This window comes from Platichthys flesus, chromosome 20, assembly GCF_949316205.1.
Source record: "Platichthys flesus chromosome 20, fPlaFle2.1, whole genome shotgun sequence".
In the NCBI taxonomy this organism is placed as follows: Eukaryota; Metazoa; Chordata; class Actinopteri; order Pleuronectiformes; family Pleuronectidae; genus Platichthys; species Platichthys flesus.
Window position 1 is genome coordinate 9402551 of NC_084964.1, and position 25205 is coordinate 9427755.

Consider the following 25205-nt stretch of genomic DNA (forward strand, 5'->3'; position numbering starts at 1 on the left):
TGTTTTCTGTGGCAGACTGTGTGTAAAGAGTCTATGTTCTGTAACATGTGCTTTTGTTTCACTCAGCTGAAGTAGAATAATTTGTAAATAAATGATGGGTAAAAAAGTAAGTTACTAGGCAGATATAATAGAAAAACATGAATACGTCAAAGACAACAAGTAAAATAATACAATAGCATTGCAAGTCAAACAGACACATGACAAATACAATTATACAACATCATTCAATTTAATTACTAAATTGCTATAGTCAATCAAAGATGCTTGAAGTAGGGTGCTGAGGTGGCTGCAGCCACCCCTAATGGCAAGTCTTTTTAACTGAAAAGCAGAAAACAAAATGAATCAATAAAGAAAAGTATGTAATCTTAATCTATTTTCCATGATGCACAAATGTCCTATAACATTCAAATTCCTCCTATTTGTATTGGTAGTTGTAAGACTTGATGCTCTATTATTTTGTTCTACAGTTCTCTCTTGTACATTGTATTACTGTAATATTGGAGCAAGGTGCCACAGGAATTTAATTTAGGAATAATAAAGTCTATATTATATTATATTATATTATATTGAAGACCAGTAGCTTGCTGCGGTTCAGTTTCTGACGCATTAGCCAACAGCGCCCCCTGCTGGACATCATAGCCGCACACACCTGCTGCCGCGGAAACCGCCAATGGGGGCACGGGAACACTTCCGGTGTCTCTGTGTGTCGAAGAGGAGGCTTCATTGACAGTGTATAAACAGGAGGAGGAAGGAGCAGGAATGGGGCTGTGACAACCAGAGGAGGCTAGATGATGATGTTAACCCGCCGTCCATTCATTCCCTCCCGCTGAGTCAACCGCGGCAACGTCCGCCGCTTGTGGCTGCCAGCCGGTCTGTGAGAGGAGGTGACAGGTCGGTGTGTTGGTCTGAACTCTGCTCGCTTTGCTATTTGTAGAGAGCTTAGCCCGTAAGCCTGCACCCAAAACCAGCCACTGTATAAATGCTAATGTTTAGCCTGGAGCTAGTGTACACTCTTTCTCTGTCATTCACAACAGCAGTATATTCGCAATTTAGGCTCACCAGGAGCACCCTGTCGTTAGCATGCTGCTAATACGCAGCTCCATTTATCGAATGTCATGTTTGCTAATTTGAGTCACCATCGTCTACACGCTCGAGCTCTGTTGTTGTTATTGTCATCATTGTTGTTGCTATGTGCTCGGTGACAGAGGACACGCCTTTAGCAGCAGCAGCAGCACCCATGCTGGTGATCCAGTTAAACTGGGTATGATGGCAACCGGTGATTTGTTGTCTTTATTCCAGATGTTGTCGGTCGGTTGCAAATTGGTCATTTTCCCAAAGTGTGTGAAGTGCGGTGATCCACTGAAGGTCTCGTTGAAATACACATCAAACTAAAACCCATCACGTGTTAATGTCATGTGTCCGTGTCAGCATCATGCAGAGACAACAATATAAATCATATGGGTCCAAAAAATAAATAGAGAACAAAAAACTTGAACGAGATTCGAAACGACATGGTGAAGTGGTATAAGCTTCTGGACTGATGGCGATCTCATCAGGCCACCGAGCTTCAACAGCGTGTTTTAACTCTGTCAGCTGAGTAACACCAGATGTTAAAGGAAACGCCCATGTTATAAAGTGATGGTCCCAACACAGAATAAAACCTGCATATCTAATAACAGGCTTTACAAACTGATGTTCGTCGTGTAAAGGAGACACGGGGAGTTAGGAAAAATACACTCACGTGGCCAGCTCCATGCAAAGTGCTTTCGTTTGACGCTGGTGATCACAACGACGCACAAACACCAAACACGTGTCATATGAAAACATCCCTCACATCAAAAAGCCTGTTATTAGGTATGCCGCTTTTATTCTGTTGTGGGTCAGAGTGCAACCGACCGACACAATCTGGAATAAACACAACAAATCACCAATTGCCATGATCCCTAGCGAAGCTGGAACACCATATATAAAAAATGTCCTTATTTTAGGCAGCATGAGTAACAAAACGTAAAGATGTGATGTAAAATCTCCAAGACTTTCAATATATATCAAATAAATATATATCTCAGGTGCTTTGTGAAAATGACAAGTCTGCGACTAAATCTGCAACCAGAACATCTGGGACACACGGAGTTGAAATTTTAAGAGAAATCACCAGTTTTGCACCGTTGTTGTTAAATGGAGACTTAGCATTTTGTACAGAATGTCCGTTTGTTGCTCGTCATTATTGTGAAGCCACAACCGTCCAGGATGTGGCGAAGTGTTTCTCAACTTAACGGCTTTAAGTTCACACAGGAAAAGGGGAGCAAAAATATGGTGTAAACAGAGCGGAGCGGGGATCAGTGTCATCTCAACACATGATCAATCAAGCTGCACTACACTTCACACAATACCAGTACCTTAAATATGCTAGATTTGTTTCTATCAAGATCAATGAACTAACCCCTGGGAAATTGGTGAAAACACTTAAACACCCAAGGCATGGGAAAACAATTGATTATCCCCCAGTTGTTTGGATTCATCCTTTCATCAAGTTTGGTGGAAATCCGTTCAGTTGTTGTTGCGTCATCCTGTTGACCAACGAAGATACAAGCAGGGCTGAAAACATAACCTCCTTGTTAGTGGAGATAATCATTTATAACATATAAAAAATATAATACCTGCCATTGTTAGACAAGAGACAGTTGTGCCTACAAAAGTAAAGGATTAAACTGAATGTAGCTGTAAACTACAAGAGAGAGAGAGATGAGGTTGGGGTTTATAATGTCATGTGTTTGGGGGGATTAATGAAGGTTAACCAGAGACAAACCTAAGCTCTGTGTGATAACATATATGTGCAGGAAAGAGGTCACAGAATAAAAAGGAAGAAATAAATAGTACAATGAATAATAGTTGAATTATTTTGGGCTGCTTAAATGTAACAGAGTAGTAAGTGTTAACAGAAACAGCCTTCATTTATCAGCATTGAACTTGACATATTAAGACAAATATATATATATATGTTGTTTATTGTCCATCACCATGTTTCAGTCAGGTGCAGACATGCCCGTCTCCCTGCTGTGGGCAGTGGATGTGTATGGGCGGGTCTACAGCCTGTCCACGGCGGGCCAGCAGTGGGAGCTTTGCCGCGATGCCCAGTTGGAGTTCAAGCGGGTGACGGCGGCTCAACAGTGCTGCTGGGGAATCGCCTGCGACAATAACGTTTACCTGAACGTCCACGCTTCTGACCTGCCCGTCCGCTACCAGGAGCAGACGTACGAGAACCAAGTGGGTCTCGTCCAGAGTCATTCTGTAAAGAGAGGTCGCTTATGCAAAAAGATTTGAAACGAGGTTAAAAATGTACAGAGAACTGTACAAGTGATAAATGCTTAACATTTTCCTGTGGCTATCCTTTATTCCCTCATTTTACAAAGCATCTTCAGTCAATATGAAATGTGGATTTCCCCTGGGACTATTGTATGTGTGATTCACTGATTGAAAAAGGAAGTGCTAGACATCCTCTGTTGCAAAACTCTTTCATACCTTGCCACCTGTGTCACATAACCAGCACATTAAAAGCTTGTGGAACCAGTTTTTTAATCAGGAAGCAGTTTACTGTTCACCACTGACTGTGGAAAGGGGAATATACTAATTAGATGCATTGTTTCCGATGACAGCAAACAGTTTGGTATCATCAGGTGGTGTCAGCTCATGTGCGTTTAAAAACATACAGAGATGGAAACTGTACTTTCTCTTTGTCTCTTATGATCCTCTGTTTGCTCATCATGACATCTGTGTCTGTCTGTCCGTCAGCGATGGAATCCGGTCGACGGCTTCTCGGAACGTTTGCTGCCAAGCGATCGCTGGCAGTGGAGCGACGTCACAGGTCTGCAGCACCAACCTCTGGACAGCTTCCGACTTTCCTCCAGCAGCTGGGAGTGGGAGGGCGACTGGTACATGGATGAAAACTTTGAGGGAGAGCCCACAGACAAAGGGGTGAGTGTGTGATGATGTTTTAGTTTGTGCCGGCTTACGTCAGCATCACCCTCTTCCCCTTTTTATCCCGACGTTGTTGTAATGATTGTGGTGTTTGTATGTGCAGGGTTGGACCTACTCCATAGACTTCCCCGCCGCCTACACCAAAGACAAGAAGTGGAACTCCTGTGTCCGTCGCAGGCGATGGCTCCGCTACAGACGATACAAAGCCATGGACACCTGGGCCAAAGTAAGCATAGTGCCGTGTGTTTGTGTGTGCGAGGCGTGTGGCTTTGTTTACCGGCCCCTCTCTTCCTGTGTGTGTTGATAGATCCCCTCGCAGCAGACAAATCTACCAGATCCCTTCAGCGACATCAGCTGCGGAGGCTGGGATATCAATGAGGAGCCCAGGGGCCGCCTGTCACTGTGGGCTGTGTCCCTTCAGGGCAAGGTACAGCTCACACACCCAACCGTAGCCTCGGGATCCGTGGCAAACTGCTTCAAATCTTGTTAGCCTGTAATTTACATGAATAAATTCAGCTGTATTCTGAACAAACAGTATTTTACTATCTCATGCCCACTGCAATGCTTTACTCTGTCTTTTTTTTTCTTTTGAAGCAATCATCAGTCAAAAATATTTAAATATACACATTGATGCAGCATAGTTGATAGACAAAATAAGCTGTAGCTTAATTTGTTCAATAAAACTTGCAAACCCACTTAGTCAAATAATAACCTTTAACAACTGTGTCTAATGTAATTCATCTGTCTAATCCAATGGTTCTGTAGATTTATTTTACACACATATACTAAAGTGTTATTTATGGAATTCATTAGCTGTATTCTCATTGTGTGATGAAACTAGTCTTTCCCTCTTCACTGTGTTGCTATTATACTTGATTATCTGTCATGCAGGTTTGGTTCAGAGAGGGAATCTATCATCAAAATCCCGAGGGCTCTGTGTGGGAGGAGGTGTCTCTCCCTGGTGAGGTAGTCCAGGTCAGCTGTGGCCCAGGGGACCTGGTCTGGGCGGTGCTGTGGGAGGGGCAGCTCATTGTCAGGGAAGGCATTAGCCGAGATTATCCCAAAGGTACACAAGCTTGCTGGTGGAGGAAAGATGTGTTGTGTGTATGTATGTTTGTGGTTATCCTCTTTGTGGAATGAAATGATATTTTTCTGAATACCAGGTTCTTCCTGGGTGATGGTGGACTCTCCCAGTCCGGATGTAGGTGCCACACATGTAGCTGTGGGAAACAATGTCGTTTGGGTTTTGACCAAAGACAACAAAGTAAGACAATTATCTTTTGATTATAATCCTAATTAAGTACTAAATAAAATTATATATATATATATATACTACCTTGCAATGAGTTATGATGTGGTTACTGTATGATCATTTTGGAGGCTACAGATTGTGTTTTTTTTTTGTTAAACTGAATAAAGGCAAGGTGTCTCTGTTTTTTCGCACCCACATTGATTTGAATGTAGTGAACAAAATAATGGGAACTCTTGTCAACATAACACAGAGTATTGTTCATTTAAACATTAAAGGTGGTACACCGAGTTATTATAGTAAGGTAGTTGAAGTGCATCAGTTTTACTTCCAAAGCACAACCATCAGACAAATAAAATGGTGAACGGTACGGCTTAAATGTTCAGCCTTGTTAAGACGGTTGGGGGCCAATTGTGGTTCAGGAGGTAGTGAGGTTTGTCCACTAAACGGCAGGTTTGTCGTTCGATCCCCAGGTTCAAAGCTTCTTACTGACACTGAACCCCGAATTGCCCCTGATGGTTAGTCAAAAGACTCTGAGACTGAAATACTGCTGAATAAATACAGTCTCTTTACCATTTGGAGTTGATTAATTTCTCCAACACCTTATGAAATACAAGAAAACTGCAATACTTTAGAGGAACATGCGACTACACTATTATTTTTTTTGCTAAATATAACAATCCCACTTCTGTTTATTCAGGTGTGGTTCAGACGTGGTGTGAACTCTCACAACCCGTGTGGCTCAGGCTGGATCAGCATGATTGGAGAAATGATCATGATCAACGTAGGACTCAATGACCAGGTGACTTTCTATCATGTCCTGCACACAACTGTTTGGAAGTTACATATTCAGTACCTTCTGTCTTCTGGTGATTAGTGTGATCGTGTCTCAAGTCATAGGATTTGGACACATTCATGACAACCTGTTGCTCTTGTGTGTAGGTGTGGGGTATCAGTTGTGATGACCGGGCAGTGCACTTCAGACAGGGTGTGACCTCCAGTGAACTGAGTGGGAAAACCTGGAAGGTTATCGGAGTTCCCCGGGATGGAGAGCGATCCCACTCCAGTGCCAGTGCGAGCAGCCTGCAGAGGTTGAGAAGCTTCAGACACAGACACACACACACACACACACACACACACACACACTCAAACGAAATATCTGCATTTTATTTAGGGAGTGCCCGTGGTTCACATTCAGTTTCAGCTTAATGACAAAGCAAACATTTACCAAATCAAGTTGTAAAGAAGGTGGACAAATTAAACACGAACTCAAACAAGATAATAATCTTTCAGTTTAATACTATGACTGTTACGTTATGATTCAAAATAAGCTTTAACTGATTTGTTTATTTTGAAAGGAAAATAAATTCACTTTCTCTCTCCCTATTCTGTTCATAGTGCTGGATGTTACTTCCGTGGTGAGGTGCGTGCTCAGTCTGTAGCGAGTGATGTGGAACCAGACACAGAGAAAGGATCTGACGATGGAGCCACCGGATTGGTCTCATCTGACATCCCAGAGTCATTTAATGCCTCTGACCAGCCCTCTGACCAGCCCTCTGACCAGCCCTCTGACACCCCCAAACCCTGCATCCCCAAAGTCACCAGTGACAGCTTCATCTCCGAACTCGTCTCTGATCGAGAGCCCGCATCTGCCACTCCTGCTGCTCTGGAAGAGGAGAACATCTCTGGAGACGGAGAGGTCACAGCAGCTGTTTTACCGAGTCAGTCTGGAGGTCCTGCCAACCCCCAGTGGAGTAACGTGGACCTGGAGGAGACGCAGGTCCAGACGGGAGCAGTGATGGAATCCGCGGACACTTGCAGCTTGTCCTCTGTGGCTACATACACCCTTGCCATTGAGGACCCCTATGGGGTAGATGAGCACCCCCTGTGGGCCTGGGTCAGTGGAGGCGGCTGCTCTGTTGACAGTCATTCCCAACTCAGCTGGTTTAACTGCCCTGGGAATTCTTCAGGTGAGTTTAGTAAGATAGCTTTAAGGAATATACATTTTGAATATGTGTCTGACACTTAAATTATAACCACACACCTGCAGCGCTAATGTGCACTCTCTAATACACACACACACATGCACACTGTGATGTACTGCCTGGGAAGGCAGGCTTAGAATGTCCATACCATGTCTGCAAGGAAGCTGTGGTGCCATTAATGTCTTGATTTTATTTCCTTTATGTATGTTTCATTTTGTTCTATTACTGCTGTTCTTCCTCAAGGTTTGGTTCAGTCAATCCAGTCCATGAGTCTGTCTGTAACTCCAGCTCAGACGGCTACATGGAAGAGACAGATCTTTGAGCAACTAAGTGAGAGGACCAAGAGAGAGATGGACAATTTCAGACATTATGAACAAGCCATAGAACAGGTACAGGTGCATGTTCTCTTGCACAACTGCAGGAACTTCTCCTTTATTCCTTATTTTTGTCACATGTCATACTTTCCTTATTGTTGTTCCCTTTTCTTCCTTCTTTCATTCATTAACCAATATATCCATTTATTTGTCTGAACGTTCACCCCCCTTTACAGTCTGTGTGGGTGAAGAAGGGAACCATGCAGTGGTGGAGAGACTGGAAGCCACACAAGTGGATAGACATCCAATTTGCCTTAGAGCAGTTCTCAGGACCAGATGGCAACAAGGACGGCATCATGTTCATCTATTACAACTTCAATGAGGAGAAGAAGGTGTGTGTGTGCACATGCACACGTTTGCAATACACTCAATCGTCTTATGTGTCTTTATTGTAGAAAATATTTTTGTCACTATGCTTATACAAGTTAACACAGTAGGTCTGCACTGAAAATAGAATGACTCATTTAACTTAACAGGTGCTGCTGTTCCTCTCTTTCGATCACTGCCTCCTTTGTCTTTCTTCCTCTATTTACTTTTTTACTTTCTCTCCGCTTTTTTTGTTTTCATGTCTTTCCTATCCCTCTCTCCAGTACCTCCATGCCTTCATCAACGAGATCACCATCCTGGTTCCTGTGCTGAATGACTCCAAACACACTTTTGCCATCTACACTCCTGAGCGGACCAAACAGAGGTGGCCGATCAGAGTGGCAGCTGGCACAGAGCTGGAAATGCACGACTGGGTTTGTCTAGCTACTACACAGCATGCTTGACGCAAGAAAGATTTAAAAACCAAATAGTTTCATCCAAAACATCAAAACAACAAAATACACATCATTATAATGTTATAGATTTTACTCTCGTTGATAAAGTAACTGCCTCGGGGATCAAATCATCTTTCTGTCTCTTTTTGTCACGTGTGTCTCCCTCTCTGATTCCTCTTTCTGCTTCTACCTCCCTCCCTCCAGCTGGCATTGTTGAGTGTATCATCCTGCGACTCCAGGAGAATCGAGGGTCCTCCCTCAAAACACGCCATCTGGTCCATCACCTGTAAAGGAGACATCTTTGTCTGCGAGCCCACTCCTGGTCTGGAGGCCGTGCCTTACCCCACACCCTGCGACCAGATGTAAGAATAAGACAGAGAGAAATTACAACATGAGTTATGATAGATAAGGATGTAAAACTACAGGAGTTTCCCATCTCCGCCATTACCACTCTTTTACTCTGTCCAGGTTCTGGCGGCAGGTCGGAGGTCACCTGCGCTCTGTGGAGTGTAACACTGTTGGGATAGTGTGGGGGATTGGCTATGACCACACTGCTTGGGTCTACAGCGGTGGCTACGGAGGGGGCTTCTTCCAGGGACTGGCCAGCAGCACAGATAACATTTACACACAGACCGATGTCAAGAGTGTCTACATCTACGAGAACCAGAGGTGGAACCCAGTCTCGGGCTACACCAGCAGGTAGGCCACTCGCTCCAGATACCGCTGAGATTTACTCAGTATTGGTTAAACACATTTAATCAGCAGAGATATTACTTCCAATAATTTGTTTTGTGACATAATTATATTGTTTGTTTGGGAGTCTTAAGTGGTAGTGAAGACCAGATGAACCATCATGAAATTAAACTGACTTTGAATTATGAAATGTTTTGCTTACACTTAATAGGAAAAAATTACAAAAACAAACACAATTCTGCTATATAAATCCAAATTAATGGAACTTGAAGAATTTTTATACAAAATGAGAAGTTTAACAAATTCCATATTTCTCTACAACATATATAAACCTTGCTTTAATCCCATGTTATGACAAACAAATTAACGCTTTTCTTCTGCAGCTGACTGTTTGTGATATTTTGTTCTTAATTGCAAAGTTAGTCAAAGTGTGTATGCCTTGTTTCAGAGGTTTACCTACGGACCGCTACATGTGGAGTGATGCTTCAGGACTCCATGAGTGCACCAAAACAAACACCAAGCCTCCCTCTCCACAGTGGACATGGGTAAAGTACAGCTACACACACACGCAAACACATTGTCATAGCCCCCTAACCATAACTATGTCACTCACCCAATTTGTTTAATCCCAGATTAACATCATTTAATTTTTCAGAATTTGTCTCCAAGCCAGAGACATACACACACACACACACACAAAACCTCAGGGAAGTCCCCTGTTGTGATTTGAAACCCAATGCTTATTTGGTCTTGAGTTATTATGGACAGGGTGTGTAGTCATAAAAGCTGATGTGTTTGCTTTGTCTCAAGTTTCTCATCTTTTGTTTCCAGGTATCTGACTGGGCCATCGACTACAGTGTCTCTGGAGGGACAGACAGAGAAGGCTGGCAATTTGCAGCTGACTTTCCAGCGTAGGTTTCATTCAAGCTCAATCATGCTGCCCTCATAGTCATGACCTGAGCTTAACCTCTGTTTTATCTCTAAATTTGTGCCTCCTCCTCCTCCTCGTCTCTCTGTGCAGGTCATATCATGGCTACAAAACTATGAAGGACTTTGTCCGTCGCAGGCGATGGAGCAGGTACTGTAAACAGCAACACTGGAATATTACTGGTACGAGTGTGACCATTGCCCATGACCTTTGTTGCGGGTCGATAAAGTGTGGTTAAAGATTTTTTTAGATCAATCATTAGGCAACAAATAACCATACCTATTACTTGTGTTAAAGTAACATGGTTATCACAGATGGTTTTTGTTATAGATCATTAAATAGTAGGAACATATGATGGTTTTTTTCCTCCTACACAGGAAATGTAAATTGACCACTACTGGACCCTGGCAAGAAATCCCTCCCATCCCACTGAGTGACGTGACCATTCTGCCGTGTGCCACTCAGAGCAGCGTGGACCTGGTTCCTCTGTGGGCCATCAGCAACAAGGGAGACGTGCTTTGCCGACTGGGAGTCACTGCACTGACGCCTGCTGTGAGTCACTTAAATAAAGCAACAGAAATAATCAAAAACAAGTGTGTGAGCAGTAATTGTTCTAACATCTTCTTCTTGATCTCTCAGGGATCCTCGTGGCTCCACGTGGGAACTGACCAGCCTTTCAAGTCCATTTCCATTGGGGCTGTCAGCCAAGTCTGGGCCATTGCAAAGGACGGTTCAGCTTTTTATAGAGGATCAGTGTCACCTGAGAGCCCTGCAGGTCAGTGAGATGAACTGTTTTATATTCTGCCTGGAAGAGGAGAAGATGTCATTCATGTTGTTGTCAACACAGAATCAGTCAGCCTCCGATGCAGCAAACAGACATGTATTGATTTGTGTGTGTTGTGTCCCCCTCTGCAGGAGACAGTTGGTTCCACATCCCCTCCCCAGCCAAACAGAAGCTGAAGCAGGTCTCTGTAGGGAGGACATCAGTCCATGCTGTAGATGAAAACAGTGAGTTACACAAAAATCTTGTTTATAAGAGATTTGTTATTGTAGACTGTAACTGATCATGTCTGATGTGGTTATTTCCCATCCAGGTAACTTGTGGTACAGGCAGGGTGTGACTCCCAGCTACCCTCAGGGCTCCTCCTGGGATCACATCTCTAATAATGTACGCAAAGTCTCGGTTGGGCCTCTCGACCAGGTGGGCACCAGGAATTATTTTTTACTGCACCATGAAACTTCCCTGACTGTTGATGCCCTTTACCGTCGACACTGAATTAACTGATAGATGTTGATGTGACAGCCGACATATTAATACAGCTGTTCGCTGTCTTGGGTCCTGTTCTGACCTGAGAGATCCAATCACAAGTGAACAGCCCGAAGTAATATGTTCACGTCTGACATTACAATGCGTCTTGAAAGTGTCTCCTGTGACCACTTGTGATCAGATCTCTCTTCCCCACTCTATATGCAAATATAGCAAATATATGGCTTTTGTGGTTAGAATTTGACAGTTACCCTTCAACTATTTGAAGTTCAGATGACCGATGATTAAGAATAAATCTTGTATGTTGTTTGGTGGGTGATCTCTGATGGTTTGTTGTTGTGTGGGTGAAGGTGTGGATCATAGCAGACAAGGTGCAGGGCAGCCACGGTCTGAGCTGTGGGACAGTGTGCCATCGACTCGAGGTGCAGCCCATGGACCCTAAAGGACAGTCGTGGGACTACGGCATTGGGGTAAGTCATCAAGGAAATTAAACTCTATGGGACACTTGTCTGTCTGTGCTCTGTCTGTGTGGCCACGCTCTGAATTACATTTTTAACTTCAATTTGCAATCACATATTCTATACTTTTTATTGAATTCAATAAAAACAATAAAATGGTGTGTTTTACTGTGGTAAGGACATGCCCTAACATGACCCTAAGTGTTATGTTTGTTTATTTGGATAAAAGGATCAATTCTGAGGTCTGTATTCTCCCTCTCTGTCCTTCTTTCAGGGCGGATGGGATCACATCACGGTGAGAGGAAACTCCCTGGAAGCGTCACACGGCCGTCTTCCCTCTCTAACAAGCGAGTCCTCCCCTGCCCCTCAGAGCCCTCCCCTGGTCGGGAGCCTGGAGGTCAACGGCAATTCTGTTGGATGCGAGATGCACACATAAACTCACAAAACTGTATGTAGACATCCTAAACCCTGTCGCCTGTGTTGTGAATTTTTGTTCAAACCCACTTTAACATGTAACGCTGAGGAAGCAGTGACAGTTAAACCTCCACAGAACAGCCTTCGGTCTTCACGTCGCATGTGTCAGTAAAGCAGAAAGTTTAGATTCTGTGCTTATTCAATGACCTCTGATAACTTGGATGCAGAAATTGTTCCCTCTGCAGACGTCCTGAATAATCATTGTAAAAAGCGTTCATGTCCTCTGTACATTTCTGTGTAATTTCTTTGGGGCCACTGCTCGTTATATTGTCTCTGAAGCTGAACTCAATGGTCTTAACACGTTTATTTTCTTATTTATTCATCATGATGAGATGTTTGAGGGGTCTCTGGAAGGGTGAGGCTTTTTAGAATATATTTTATAAGGTCATATAGAAATGTATATGGAAACATTAGTGTGCATGGATTACAGTTGGTATTAAACTGATAGCTCGAGGGATGGTATTGTGTAAAATGTAAAAAAAAAAACATGTTTCATCCTAGTCTGCAGGCAACAGGTCAATAACACAATGTAAAACACTGTAAAATCCCTGGATGAGACGGGCAATGCTTGATCCAGGCTGTTTCTTTTGTCACACACACCGCTGCAACACCTAATTCCAGTGTGTGCGCGTGTGTGTGTCACCCAGAGGTTTCAGAAGGGACTTTGTGTAGTCTACATTTACGTTAACTGCATGTTACAGTCCTGCTTGTTTGGCCAGAGGAAACCACCATAGCTCAGTGAGAAAATCTGAGACACCACTAAAAGCAGTTTATTAGTCTCTTTTAATAGTAAAAGATAGTCTAATAAGAAATAATCTGACATGTGCTTGAAAAAATATTTAGACTTTCTACTTGAACGTTTTTGGTTTTCAGTAGAGGGGGAGTCCTTTCTGGAGCCTGTGTGTAGCAGCTCTGACAAGCTCTGTAGTAGCTTAATTAACCTGTGGTGGTCGCTGATTGGCTTGTACACTTTACTAGTGATCCGTTTGTACCGTTAGCAGGATGATGCAAAACCTACTGAACTCATTTTTACTGAATCCATGATGTTTATGTTTTCAAAAGATTTTTTTTCATGATTACTGTGTATTTCTCAAGAAATAATGATCTTGATGGGCTGTGGGGGGGGGGGGGGGGGGGAGGAATCAGGCACATTTGGGGGAATGATATCTGAGTGTGCAGCTAGATTATATTTCAAGGGGGACTGATGGGCTTTGGCCGAGGTACGAGTGTCATTCTAGTTCTGACCACAATTTTAAAGTTATTTGCTAAAACATAAAAAAAAGATCATGTGACCATTTTGACGCTGTTATGGAGTAAGTGCAATGTTTAGCTTTTTAAATAATTGAAAGAATATCGATAGGATGTATAAGTCTTGTGTGGTTGACCTGCTAAAACTGAACCTTCCTCTTTCTCAGGAGTTTCCACTTTCATGTCGTTTACTTTTGTAGTCAAATGACTGAGCAGTGAGAAAAACAATCGTCAGAAAACACTATATTTTTGTTATAAATCTGTAAGATATGAGTGTTTTACAGTGAGTATATAGTCGGTGTTGCAATGGTAGTATCTAAAGCTGGAGTAGTGTTTGTACGGTTGTCAGAGCAATTCATTTGCAATAGTTTTCCATAAAGAAATATTCATAAACCACACACACTGATGAATCGCTTCCTATGTTCCCCCAAGTCGTAAGTTGATGTCTTAATATGATGCAGCTAACTGTTAATATTGAATAAACTGAGAATGTCAGTTACTCTAGTGAGCAACACGTCCGTGCTTGACCTCATGGGCTACATTTCTCGGGGGTTTGTGCATGGTTAAAAATAACACTTCTTGTCAATAAATAAATGTGTTTATTGAACTCGTCAAGTGTCTTCTCCTCTCCTGCGCTTTTTTTCACCACAAAGTTCCGCCTCAAGGCACAAAAAGTCAAATAATGTACACTGAAAACATCACCTCTGTCTCACAGCCACTGTACAACCCGCAAGACGAGTACATCGAGTTCTCACTTTTTCTTGCTTCAGTATTTCAATATTTAGGGGCTGCTGCTTGCATTTCTCTTCTGCCTGGTTGTGACAGTTACGACCTGAGGCCACGCTCGGCCGCTTTCACAACCGATAAAACACAAGAAGATCACAAGATAACACAAAAAGAGAACAGCTCCCTGCCTCAGCTCAAACCATGTAGAAGAAAAAGAAAAGTCAGAGTGGCGAAAGGATAGCCCTTCATGTCTGAGTACAATAAGAAGTCTGTATGGTCCGGCTGGTCCCACTTTGTGTCTGCCAGGCGAATGGTCCTCAAGAGTCTCCATGCTTTGCATCAGGGGCAACTTCTAGACGGATCTCTTCCTGTCAGGAGTCTGCTTTCACGTGTCTATGATGTGGAACAGCTCCTGTTCCTGAATCATTTCTTAGCAGATCTCAGAGCAGCAGGACCGATGCCCTCTTGCCACCCCTCCCCATTGCCTCTGACCCACCTCGCAGTCACTGTTAGCTGCGCTGGCTGAAGCTATGCATGTGGGTGAGGTACTGGGTGAGATCGTCCTCCCCGTCGTCCTCCAGGTGCTGCTGGTAGCACTGGAGCAGCTTGGCGGCACTGGCCTCTGATGGGACCCCACCAGTGGGCAGGCATGCCCCTGACATGTCAACGACGACGGTGGTGAGGGCTTTGATGTAATTCTTGGCCAGGGTCAGGGTCTCGATCTTGGACAGCTTCTTGTCGGTCTTGACGTGCGGGATGGCCTCCTGCAGCGCTTGGAAGGCGTTGTTGAGTTTGTGCATGCGCTGGCGCTCCCGCTCGTTGCTCTCCAGGCGGCGGAGGCTGCGCTCTTTGGTGCTGGAGGAGTGCTGCCTCCTCCGCCTCCCTCCGCCGCCTCCCCCCTGGCGGTTCCTGCCCCCGCTCCTCAGCGACCCCCTCCAGGAGCCGCCGATCCGCACCGATGCCTCCGAGCCCTCCTGCTCGCTGGAGCCGGGTTCTGGTTCCGTGTCCGGCTCTAGCTCTGGCTCCGGGTCCGACCAGGTCCCGCTGGATGGTTTGACGGCCTTCCTTTTGGACTTCATCCTGCTGCCTCCTTCTCTCCTCTCCTCCTTCTTCTCTCAGACAGATCTCACTGCTTCAACCGGCCTGGAAGAAAAAGTGTGTTCAAATTTAAAACTATTTGCACAGAGTTTAACCTCAGTTGGCCTGTAACCCCCATTTGCTCCACAGGCCTCTCTCCAACTCATACAGCCTTGCATCCTGTTGTATCTAATCGGCCTCTTGCAGTGTGAAAACTCCATGATGTTGGCCTGTTAATCTACGCCTCTCTTATCCCCACAGTCCTGAGATAATGTCCAATTCAAGGTCACAAAAACACAGAGAGCAGCCATGCACGCTCAGCAGCAGCAGCAGTCGGACGAATTCACCTCTGCTGCTCTTGAACTTCACTTGAGCCAGTGAATGGTTTGACATGAAATACTGGAGCCAATACATGACTAAACAAACGTCCTCATGTCAGAGGTAATTACATTACATGAAATGTGCCGTGGCTCTGGATTCACAGGGAATTGGCATAAAAACAATATTGTTAATTATCGCAATATATATGTTATCAATAGCCATATAAGCAAAGTCCTATTCCTATTGATGTATTGATAATGCATTGTGTAAGAACAATGAGGAGGAATAACACGGGACTCATCTACCTCAAGTGTTTTTCATTCTCTGTCCATAAAGACGAGTTTAAAGCAACAAAAATCTGTCTTTAAACTTCCAGGAAATACACAACTCATTTTTCTTCCAGGAAATACACACCTCTTTGATCTTCTTTCTTCTTTTTTTTGTTTGTCTTGGGAAAACATTTACATCTATGTCCGAAGAACAGAATTCACTTCAAAACCTGTTCTTAAGACCTTTAAGAACACTAAGGTCTCACAGATCTTAATGAACAGCTTTTTTTTACATTTGACATTAGCCATTTTATTAAGACTTTGAGGACTGTGTCTGCTTTTGAAAATTGAGAGAAAACCGTTTTTTAAAGATAAAGATTAATATCAACTCATATTAACATTTGTATCTCAGTTAAATGTCACCCTTACTTCAATCTATATACTTTGAAATATACAGATATTTGAATTGAAAGGACTTTTACACAAAGGAGTGCACATGATGAAAACAACCCTCCACATCCCCCCTTAGAGAGTTTTTCCTCCTCACTCTTTATCTCCCTAACACACATGGTATCACCCTAACGGTTTTAATAACTGATGTGAGATAAACAGGCTCCAGTGGAATAGAAACAAAGAACGTGTATGAACCACCATGTCTGAATATTTGGTAAAAAAAATAAAAGCCTTACCTTGGAAGTTGCACCAACTTTCCTCCTCCTCAGTGACCAGAGCGTCACCACTCACACTCCATACAGGCAGAGGGAGAGCTGAGGCGCGTGCCCGAGCCGCGCACTCCCGCAGGTCATCGTCACATGTGATCCACCTGTCGCAGACCGAGGTACACGTCGCGCTGTTCGGGCCAATCAGAGGAGGCGGTGCTGCCCCCCGCTTGATGCCCAGATGTTCCAGCAGCCTCCTCCCCCTCCCCCTCCCGCTGCTGGACACTGACCCAGCACCAGAGGAAACTGTACCGAGTCCGGTTGAGATCTGTTTTAACCACAGTAGCTGTGGTATTGCACATCATCAACCAGGACAAAGTGAAAGGAGCAGAAGTACTCTGTAAGCTTGTGCAACAAAATATATTGCATGCAAATGTTTTACTAGTAGATTAAGCCACACAAGGTTGGCCTATTTAAAAGGATAGTTCACCCAAATAATGAAAATGCACTCATCATCTACTCAGCAATCTGCCGATGGAGACACTTTGGGAGTTTCAGGGAAAAACAGTGTTGCAGTTAGATTTACAACCTTGGCAAATAGGCCAATATAGTAAGTGGTGGAACAGGTATCCAAATCATTTACTTAGCCAAATTACACTTACAAAAACACAATCACAAGTATGAGTCTTAAATTCCAAATTGTACTGAAGAGTACAGAAGTAGGTCATGAGCCAAACAGTGTACCCAAAGTATTCAAAGTAAAAAATACTCATTCTACACAATGGAGGTAGTCTGCCATCATCATCATATTTAATAAACGGATCATTTGCTATATATTTTTAATATTATTCTCAAGTATCTGGCAGCAGATGAGGTCTAAAAACATACCATGTTAGTTACTTTACAATACCAATGGCCGCTGATATTTGTGCAGACAACCAGCATAAAACATGTAATACAACAGAGTAAATGTGATGTCTTACCATCTGAAATACAGATGAGATAGTTCAAAGATTAAGTAAAGGACATAAGCACTGCAGCTTCTCGTCCACTCCTTTAATTCCAAGCCGTTAACGTAATTTCCATTGCGGCTTATCACCTTCCCCTGCTTTGCTTCATTTAAATACAGTCCTCCAGGCCGCACCTAAATAGAGGCAGAGCCAGCTATCATTTTCAACTTTGTCCATTCTTTTTGCTTTTTTACCAGAAAAAAAAGCTCACTTCACTTCTGTAATGAGAGAAGATAATGTCATAATAGTAATGTTATTGAAATAAACGGCTGGACGCCATCACACTAATGCCAAACCTAATAAATACACTTAACTAAGAATGAGGGGCATAGTTAACTTTTTTTTATTATTTACCCTCACACCTCTTTCCCTCCCACTTAGTCTGTTTGACCATGGGGCCCTGAAAACAACTGTTGGCAGTTGGGATTATTGCCCTTTTTGACTGTGACAGACAGGGGAGTCCAGCGAGAGGGTGGTGGCAAAGTTAACTTAATAACATCATCTTCAGGATGTATTTTCCATAGCACAATTTCTTCAAGCTCGGGCTTGCGGAGGGGCGGGGGGGGGGGCTGGAGGCTGAACCCATCAGACAAAATCTCTCTTTATGCAGACGAAGTATTGCTCTATGTGTCAGATCCCATGTGTCCAACAGATTGCTGGTCATTTCCATTTTGACAGCTCTGCCTGGACATTCAGATTACTCCTTCGTTTCATCAGATGTTTAATCTGAACTTTAAATGCTGTTATAAAGAAAGTCCCACACGGATGGTTTCTGCTCGGCATGAATACCCTGTACCCATGTTTACTGAACCACAACAGATGATCTCTTTGTTTATTTGTTTGGTTGGACCTTGAAATGTCACAGAGCTCTGGTTCCCTGCTGGACCGTTTGTCCTATAGGCGTGTCCGAAACTTTAATGGTGTCAGTGCGTACACAGGGTCACTTTTAACCTCCCCACTGATTCCAATTCATGTTGACCCTGGTTTCCTACAGGGTATGATAGACAGGGCGACTCTTGAATTTCCCAGGAGATAAAGTAGCTGAGTAATTGAAATGCCTTGAAGCCAAACTGTAGTTTTGTAATGCAGGGTGTTGCACAGACATGGTAAAATGAACTTAATGTAAACATTGATTAGCATTAATGGGATGTGCTATAGGACTACCAGGTACTAGGTACCAATACGTTTGTAGCATAGCATAGCATAGCATAGCATAGCAGTGTTTTTAGCTCTTAGCATTTTGAGTCATCTAGAGGCATTTGCAGCTTTGTAAAACCTGCTAGAATAAAAAGATACTCTCAGAAAAGTCTTAGGCAATAATAAAAACAAACCTTTGGGTAATGGTCACCCAAAGTTAAAATATTTTATTGAATGGAGTCACATGAGGAACACCAGAGTCATTTGGCTTTTACATTGACAATGATGTTAAAATATCATGTGGGTTTAACAACAACAACACTTTACATGTGTATTTTTCCCAGCTCTGAGAAAACAAACACTTTTAGCTTATGTGTCCTTGAGCTTTGTGAATGTGAGTGTGTGTGTGTGTGTGTTTGTGTTTGTTTGTGAAGACTGGTCCTGCCAGCTTTCCTCTGCTCCTCAGGTACACTGTATCTAATCAACCGAACCTCGCTGATGCCGGCCCCCTGTGGAAACATTATCTTTTACTTTGAGTTTGTTCAGTTTCTGCCTCCTTTGGCCCCTAAGGCTCCCACTGTTTATTCAGCCACAGCCTCTGATAAATTCTAGGCTGAATACACTTCAGTAATGAGGCAGGCAAACAGGGCCTCCACAAGCATGCTCTGTTTGAGCAAAACAAACTGTATAAACAGCATCCCAACAAGATGTTTCTTGAATCTAAACCCATTTAAACGTAGAATTCGGTTTCATACACGTTAAAACTATGACCAATTAAAAGTTGGAAACAACATTATATATGCCTCCGTTTCATCGCTCAGGTCCAAGGACACAACCTGGCAAAAAAAAGTAGCTCCCAAAGAGGTCTGCAGCTGGAAAGGTACCAGCCATGTTGAGCAACCCCCGTTTTTTTCACATCATCAAGCCAGTGGTTGTGTCAACTGTTCAAGCTGAATGCACTGTCACACAGTCCTGCAGCGCTGTGATGTCATGAACAGCAGGTGCTTTGAATCCATTTGGGGCAGAGAGAGAGAGAGAATGAAAGAGAAAAAAAAAGAAGGGGAAAAAGCCATTACAATCTCTGACTCATCGTAAAAGAGGAGGGAGGAGGGGGTAGATGAGTCGGAGGAGGTGAAGAGGACGTCGATCTGGACGATTAGTCAGTTTTTCCATTAGACCAAGGCTAGCCGTCTGAATGAAAAACAAGCGTGGATGTCACATTGGGCCATGGTGACAGTGAGATGGCCTTTGGCTGAAGGCAGCCAGCGTGATAGAAAGGTTGGGTTTGACTGCCACTGTGTCATAGACATCAGCACCTGTAGCTCATCATGTGTGTGTGAGCGAGTGTGTGTGTGTGTGACACTGGCTGTTTATCTCACAGCTCGAGGTCTGACTCAGCGACATGGGTGAGGAAGAGGCAGGTTTGAGACGGGAGGTACCGCTGCGGCCTGGACGCAGCAGTCCAGCTCGGTGTTGACGGGGTAAGGGTGGAGTGCAGGGAGCGACTGACTCGCTGGAGGTGCCAGCTCCACTCCAGAGCTGAGAAGTCGTCTTCCCACTCCAGGCCTGCAGGCAGAACAAACCAAACATACAATTAGTGACAATGAACTGCCAACAGCCCGCAGCATCTGGGTTTTAGCAGGATTTTCAAACAGTGAAGTCAAACAGAGTTAATGGAACACACCCAGAACTGTCAAATATCCATGTCAATTTGATTGCATTGCAGAAAAATTTCCTTTTTTCTTTCAGTTGATTATCAATACCTGTATGTGGTTTAACCTATAACTATTCTTTCAATTGTATGAGATCACCATGTTTTTTCATAAAATCTGAATCTGTAAAGTAATTTCAAAAATCTAATTCATATGGTAGAATAATAAAGGAAATATTTCACCATGAAAAAAAAGAATCTACAGTAATGTTGATTGTGCATCATTTATCAGTTAAAGGAAAACAAACATGTCAAACAACTGGTTTGTACCACAGTCGTCTAATGGGACATCTGGCAGGTTGATGGTAGTAGTGTTTGGTTGAGATGTGGAGGGCTCAGGGCGCAGCTCCATCGTGGGACCCTCCTGAGAAGGAGAACAGTGGGTAATAACTAACACTGACCTCTTTAAGTCGTTTGAAAGTAATTCTCTAAAACAATAAATATTCAATACAAAATCAATGATAAAGTTGACTAAGATATATATAATAATAAAGCTCAAACCCATCCAAGCCTCAGAAGTCATGACAACAGGAGATCGGTACCTGATCAAACAGGAGAACGGTGACGTCATCATCGAAGGACACACTCCTCCTCAGTTTCCTGTCCCTTTCGGATGACTGTCCGGGACGATTGTAGATTTGGTGGGATTTTAAAAGACCTTTGCGTATATTAAGATTCTCCCCATGAAACACTTCACTGTGATCCTCCTCAGAGTTATTGTTAAGATCACAGGGTAAATAGGCATTTTTTAAATGAATTGACACATTGGGTTTGTCACTACAACCAGTAGTTCCTATAATTGTTCTGCAATCTTGAGTGCTGCCTATGTCATTATAAAGCTGCACGGGTATATCCTCATCGCAGAAAATGATCAACCTCTTTGGGTGATTCATTGTACAAACATGATGCTGGGTTGTTAAATTTACATTCCTTGTGATCAAAGTGAAAATGTCCCACATATTTAAGATAAGTGTTTTCCATGAAGCCTCCTTCGGACGATCTGAGACAGAAGAAGTTAATGCTGAGTGCTGGAGAGGCGCCTCTAGAAGACAACAGCGCTGAGGAGAGAGAGGGAAGGATGATGACCATGGGCTTGATCTGCGTTCAATGTTCCTCCACAAGGTAAGGGCTGCTCTTCCTCGTTGGTCAGGGATACACTTGGTCAGCTGCCGCTTCTCATCAGCCAGCGCCATCTGACCTGAAGATATCCAGAACTGGAGGTCTTCATTCCTGGGTGAGAGATTCACAATCAGTTGTACATAATTTGGTTCAGTTCATCAGCTTGTGATGAACAAGTGAAGAAAATCCAACTGTTTCAGATTTTTCTACTCTGGTCCTATTTTTGTAACCGGGATAACATAAACGAAATATGTAGATGGACGACGTGTGTGCCATTTCTTCCACTATCCAGAAATGAAGCCAAAATATCCCAGACTCGAACGCTGCCATCTTGGCACAATGACACCTGCCGTCTCTGTGCAGTAGCGTTTGTGGGATGGAGTCGTGGTATCAAGACAACACCGATACATCATGACGTCTCACCCTGCATCAAATAAAATAGGAACCACCTACAGGAGACAGAAATCATCCTTGAGATGCATTTGACGTGAAGTGTATTTATTCGCTTCTTGTCCCGTCCACTAACATGGAGGAGTATGGGGGTTTACGGCCTATGCCGCAGCCACCTGGGGCAATCAAGATGCTTTGGCTTCAGTTTTGGGGAGCTGTCATGTCGTCCATACTTATATTGAGCCCATAATGTGGCAGTGTACTCTGTCAATGTTAGCTAGAGGGCTAATATTTAGCCTGGTTAGCCTTCTGATCATAGCCACCACATACAGTAAGTCATATGTTCAGTTATGTGTGAGTGACATCATCTGCCAGTATTATCATGGTGTGAGTTCCCAGTTTTAAAGGAGCACTTCCAAATACTAACTGCTCAACTCTAGTAGCCATATAATTGGAATATACCAATACAACTAGACAATTGGTCAACTGGAATATACCAATCTTATGACATATTTAAAATTTCTTTAATCAGCCTGGCAGGAAAAGCTGGTTACGCAATAGGAAAACCAACTCGTCTCATTTTGAGTGGCCGACGCGGTTTACTGGGCCTTTGCTAGATACAGCCAAGGTCAGCTGTGTTGACCTAGTCCTCAGAAGGATACAGCCTCTGAATTGAGACGCAGTTTATATATGGCCAATACAAGCTTTGCTTAATATTATACCCATAGTGGCTACATGCTTGATATGAGAGTTAAATGCTTGGCCCATGGGAACTTGGTCGAAAACGGTGTGTTGTCTGGAACAGAGACTGCACCTGCGACCTTTGGGTTATGGTGTCTGTAACATGGATCTACCCTAATTAATTAAACACAAAGTTGGGGCACGTTGACCTAATAAGATGTAGGCATTGTGCAAAGAGGATTTCCTCTTACATGGGAGCATAATACCATTTCCAAGTCTCCCTTTAACCCACCAGATCTTTTCATAGGTCAGCGGCAGTGCACAGACAGCCCTTCACATTCTGTTAACAACAGGATGTACCGAATCTGGTTTGTCGACAAAACAGGACACTCACACACACACACACAAACGCACGCTTGCACACAAACACATACATTATTTGGCCTCTCACTCCTGAGCTTGAATAAATATCAGGGCTCATCCATCTGTGGAGACAAAGACGCAATAGGAAACTTTCACCGCTCTGCAGTAACCAAGCAACTGTGACTCAGGAAAGGCAGAGAGGGGCTGACTCACAGCAGCAGTGACGTAAAGGATGTAAGAGGACACACACACACACACACACACACACAGACACACCACTGTACGGTCTCACACACTCATGTAAACACACACACATGCAGTAGGCCACAAAGCCTGTAATCTGCCCTATTTCAGGTAAATTAACACCTAACTGTGTAACAGGTGGAGGGGCTCGGGGGAGGACAAACTACAAGACCACATATTCAGAGAGAGTGACACAAACACAACAAACCTTCAGCGTGTCCACAAGGTCACACAATCACATCAACCCAAATCAAAATTATACCGTTTCGTCCTTCCTTTGTCACGGCATCTCTTTCTGTGAAGCCAGTTCACACCATCCAGTGAAACCATCAGAACAACTCCACCCCCGGAGTGGTCTAACTCTGTAGAAACAAAGAGAAGAACACGGTCAAAAACCCATATGCGTTGCTTGGAAATCTTGCTGCATCATGATGCTGCAAAGTGTGTTGCAACACGCTTAATCGCCCTGCATCTGCACCATGCATGCATGACACCGGCATATTTCTCCTCCTACCTTGCACTATGTGAGCCCCACTCATTCCCCCCGTGGCTTTGAACCGCACGGCAGAAAGCTCAGCGAGGGCACCGGGAGACACGAGCTGAACCTATGGACGGAAAAGAGAGGAGAGAGGGATGCATAGAAAAAGACAGATGGAGGTGGGGGGGATCTGAAGGGCAGGGAGGAAAAGAATGCTGGGCGAAATGAAATAAGGGGAGTATATAAACAGAGGTAAGGAGAGATGAAAGAGGAGTGAAGGAGGGTGAGGGTAAAAAGGGAGAGATGTGAGGACGCAGAAAGGACAAAGAGTGCACACGTGCAGCACAGTCCCTGGAGGCGGCCGGACTTTCTGCAGCAGCAGAGTGAGAGACGCAGATCAATATCTTATCTGGTCTAATGTAACACAGCAGTCCTTCTGACACAGAGAAACAGCTACAATGTGGACGCCACTGTCACACACAGGTAACTGTTACTGCAGAATAATCAAATATACCAAGAGAGAATATGTTAAATAAACACCAGCAAAATTGACACATGATTACATGAGTTTGCCGTTTAAACCTAATGTCAACATACAGTAGCTCTGTAAGATGTGGTTTAAATGAATAGTTTATCACAAAACCAGACCACCTTTTAAAGGTTCAGTGTGTAGAATTTAGTGACATCTGGTGGTGAAGATGTGTGTTGCAGCTGAATACCCATGGACTGATATTTGGTACCAGAAAGACCTCTCCATGGCTGTTCCCTGGTCGAGGTCAATTTGTAATAAAGGTGATTGTATGTTTGCAGTAGCTGACCCGGTTTTGGAATCATCTACCTTTTTTCAATTGATTGCTGCCCTTCGGTCAAAGTGAGGACCTGAGGACACCTAAAAGCTATGAGTGAACACAAGGAAAATTTATTTAATTTTATCTTACTATAGTATATTTTATGTTTCACATTCCGTCTTCCACGACTGACGCAGTTTTTCTGAATTAACTCGATGCGACTAGTGTCCAAACTGAAAGGGTTGACACTTATTTATTTTTATTTTTATTTTTATTTCAGTAAGTGGGTCAAATGCTTGGAAGCCTTTCAAATGTGCAGTATTTTTTTTGCTAATGATTTCACCACTTGCAAAGGTGAACATTAGCTCTCTCTAGAGGCTGCAAGCAGAATAGCAGGTTGTGGCAGCACTGCAGCAGTGCTCTTCGGCTTGTTCTGTGAAAAAGAAAACAACTAATCTGGTAATTAGTCTTTTTACATTTGGCTAACAAACATCAGAGTACCACTGATGCTATTATAACTTTCACGGATTGAAATAAATATACAACACTACTAATCTAAAAATATATCCACTACTATTTCTGTCCTAATGCTGCTGTACATGTCCGTCCATTTCTGCTGCTGTGATACCATTTCTTCATCATCATTACTGCAGTCGTTATTCTGACCAGTATTATGGCAATTCCTGCTGGTACAGTCCTCCCCCCTGGCAACAAAATCACTGATGCTGGAGTTCTGCTTTACACACCCGGGCAGCATCATGATGTTGTTCCCAGGAGGAGACAACGTCACCATTCAGTCCATCTCTGCTTCCACTGAG

General features: G+C 43.5%; 3 protein-coding genes across 3 annotated transcripts; 1 reads left to right on the forward strand and 2 right to left on the reverse strand.

Annotated features, from left to right (window-relative positions):
• The first annotated feature begins 606 nt into the window (after positions 1 to 606).
• tecpr1a (tectonin beta-propeller repeat containing 1a) lies at positions 607 to 14030 on the forward strand. Its single transcript, XM_062413895.1, has 24 exons — positions 607 to 891; positions 3031 to 3267; positions 3793 to 3975; positions 4082 to 4204; positions 4286 to 4405; positions 4870 to 5044; positions 5142 to 5242; positions 5928 to 6029; positions 6170 to 6318; positions 6626 to 7197; positions 7456 to 7601; positions 7763 to 7918; positions 8177 to 8326; positions 8552 to 8709; positions 8816 to 9046; positions 9489 to 9585; positions 9872 to 9951; positions 10062 to 10118; positions 10346 to 10520; positions 10608 to 10743; positions 10884 to 10976; positions 11063 to 11169; positions 11586 to 11705; positions 11968 to 14030. The coding sequence occupies exons 2-24, from the start codon at positions 3043 to 3045 to the stop codon at positions 12127 to 12129; spliced, it is 3618 nt and encodes a 1205-aa protein (XP_062269879.1). The 5' UTR covers positions 607 to 891; positions 3031 to 3042; the 3' UTR covers positions 12130 to 14030.
• On the reverse strand, positions 13992 to 16653 carry bhlha15 (basic helix-loop-helix family, member a15). Its single transcript, XM_062413896.1, has 2 exons — positions 16498 to 16653; positions 13992 to 15284 (listed from the first exon to the last, which is right to left on the reverse strand). The coding sequence occupies exon 2, from the start codon at positions 15218 to 15220 to the stop codon at positions 14651 to 14653; it is 570 nt and encodes a 189-aa protein (XP_062269880.1). The 5' UTR covers positions 15221 to 15284; positions 16498 to 16653; the 3' UTR covers positions 13992 to 14650.
• Positions 16654 to 18836: 2183 nt separating this feature from the next.
• LOC133975778 (uncharacterized) lies at positions 18837 to 21659 on the reverse strand. The gene is made up of 3 exons (XM_062413756.1): positions 20868 to 21659; positions 20596 to 20689; positions 18837 to 20180 (listed from the first exon to the last, which is right to left on the reverse strand). Exons 1-3 carry the CDS (start codon positions 21516 to 21518, stop codon positions 19990 to 19992), a joined length of 936 nt encoding a protein of 311 aa, XP_062269740.1. The 5' UTR covers positions 21519 to 21659; the 3' UTR covers positions 18837 to 19989.
• Between the last annotated feature and the right edge of the window lie 3546 nt (positions 21660 to 25205).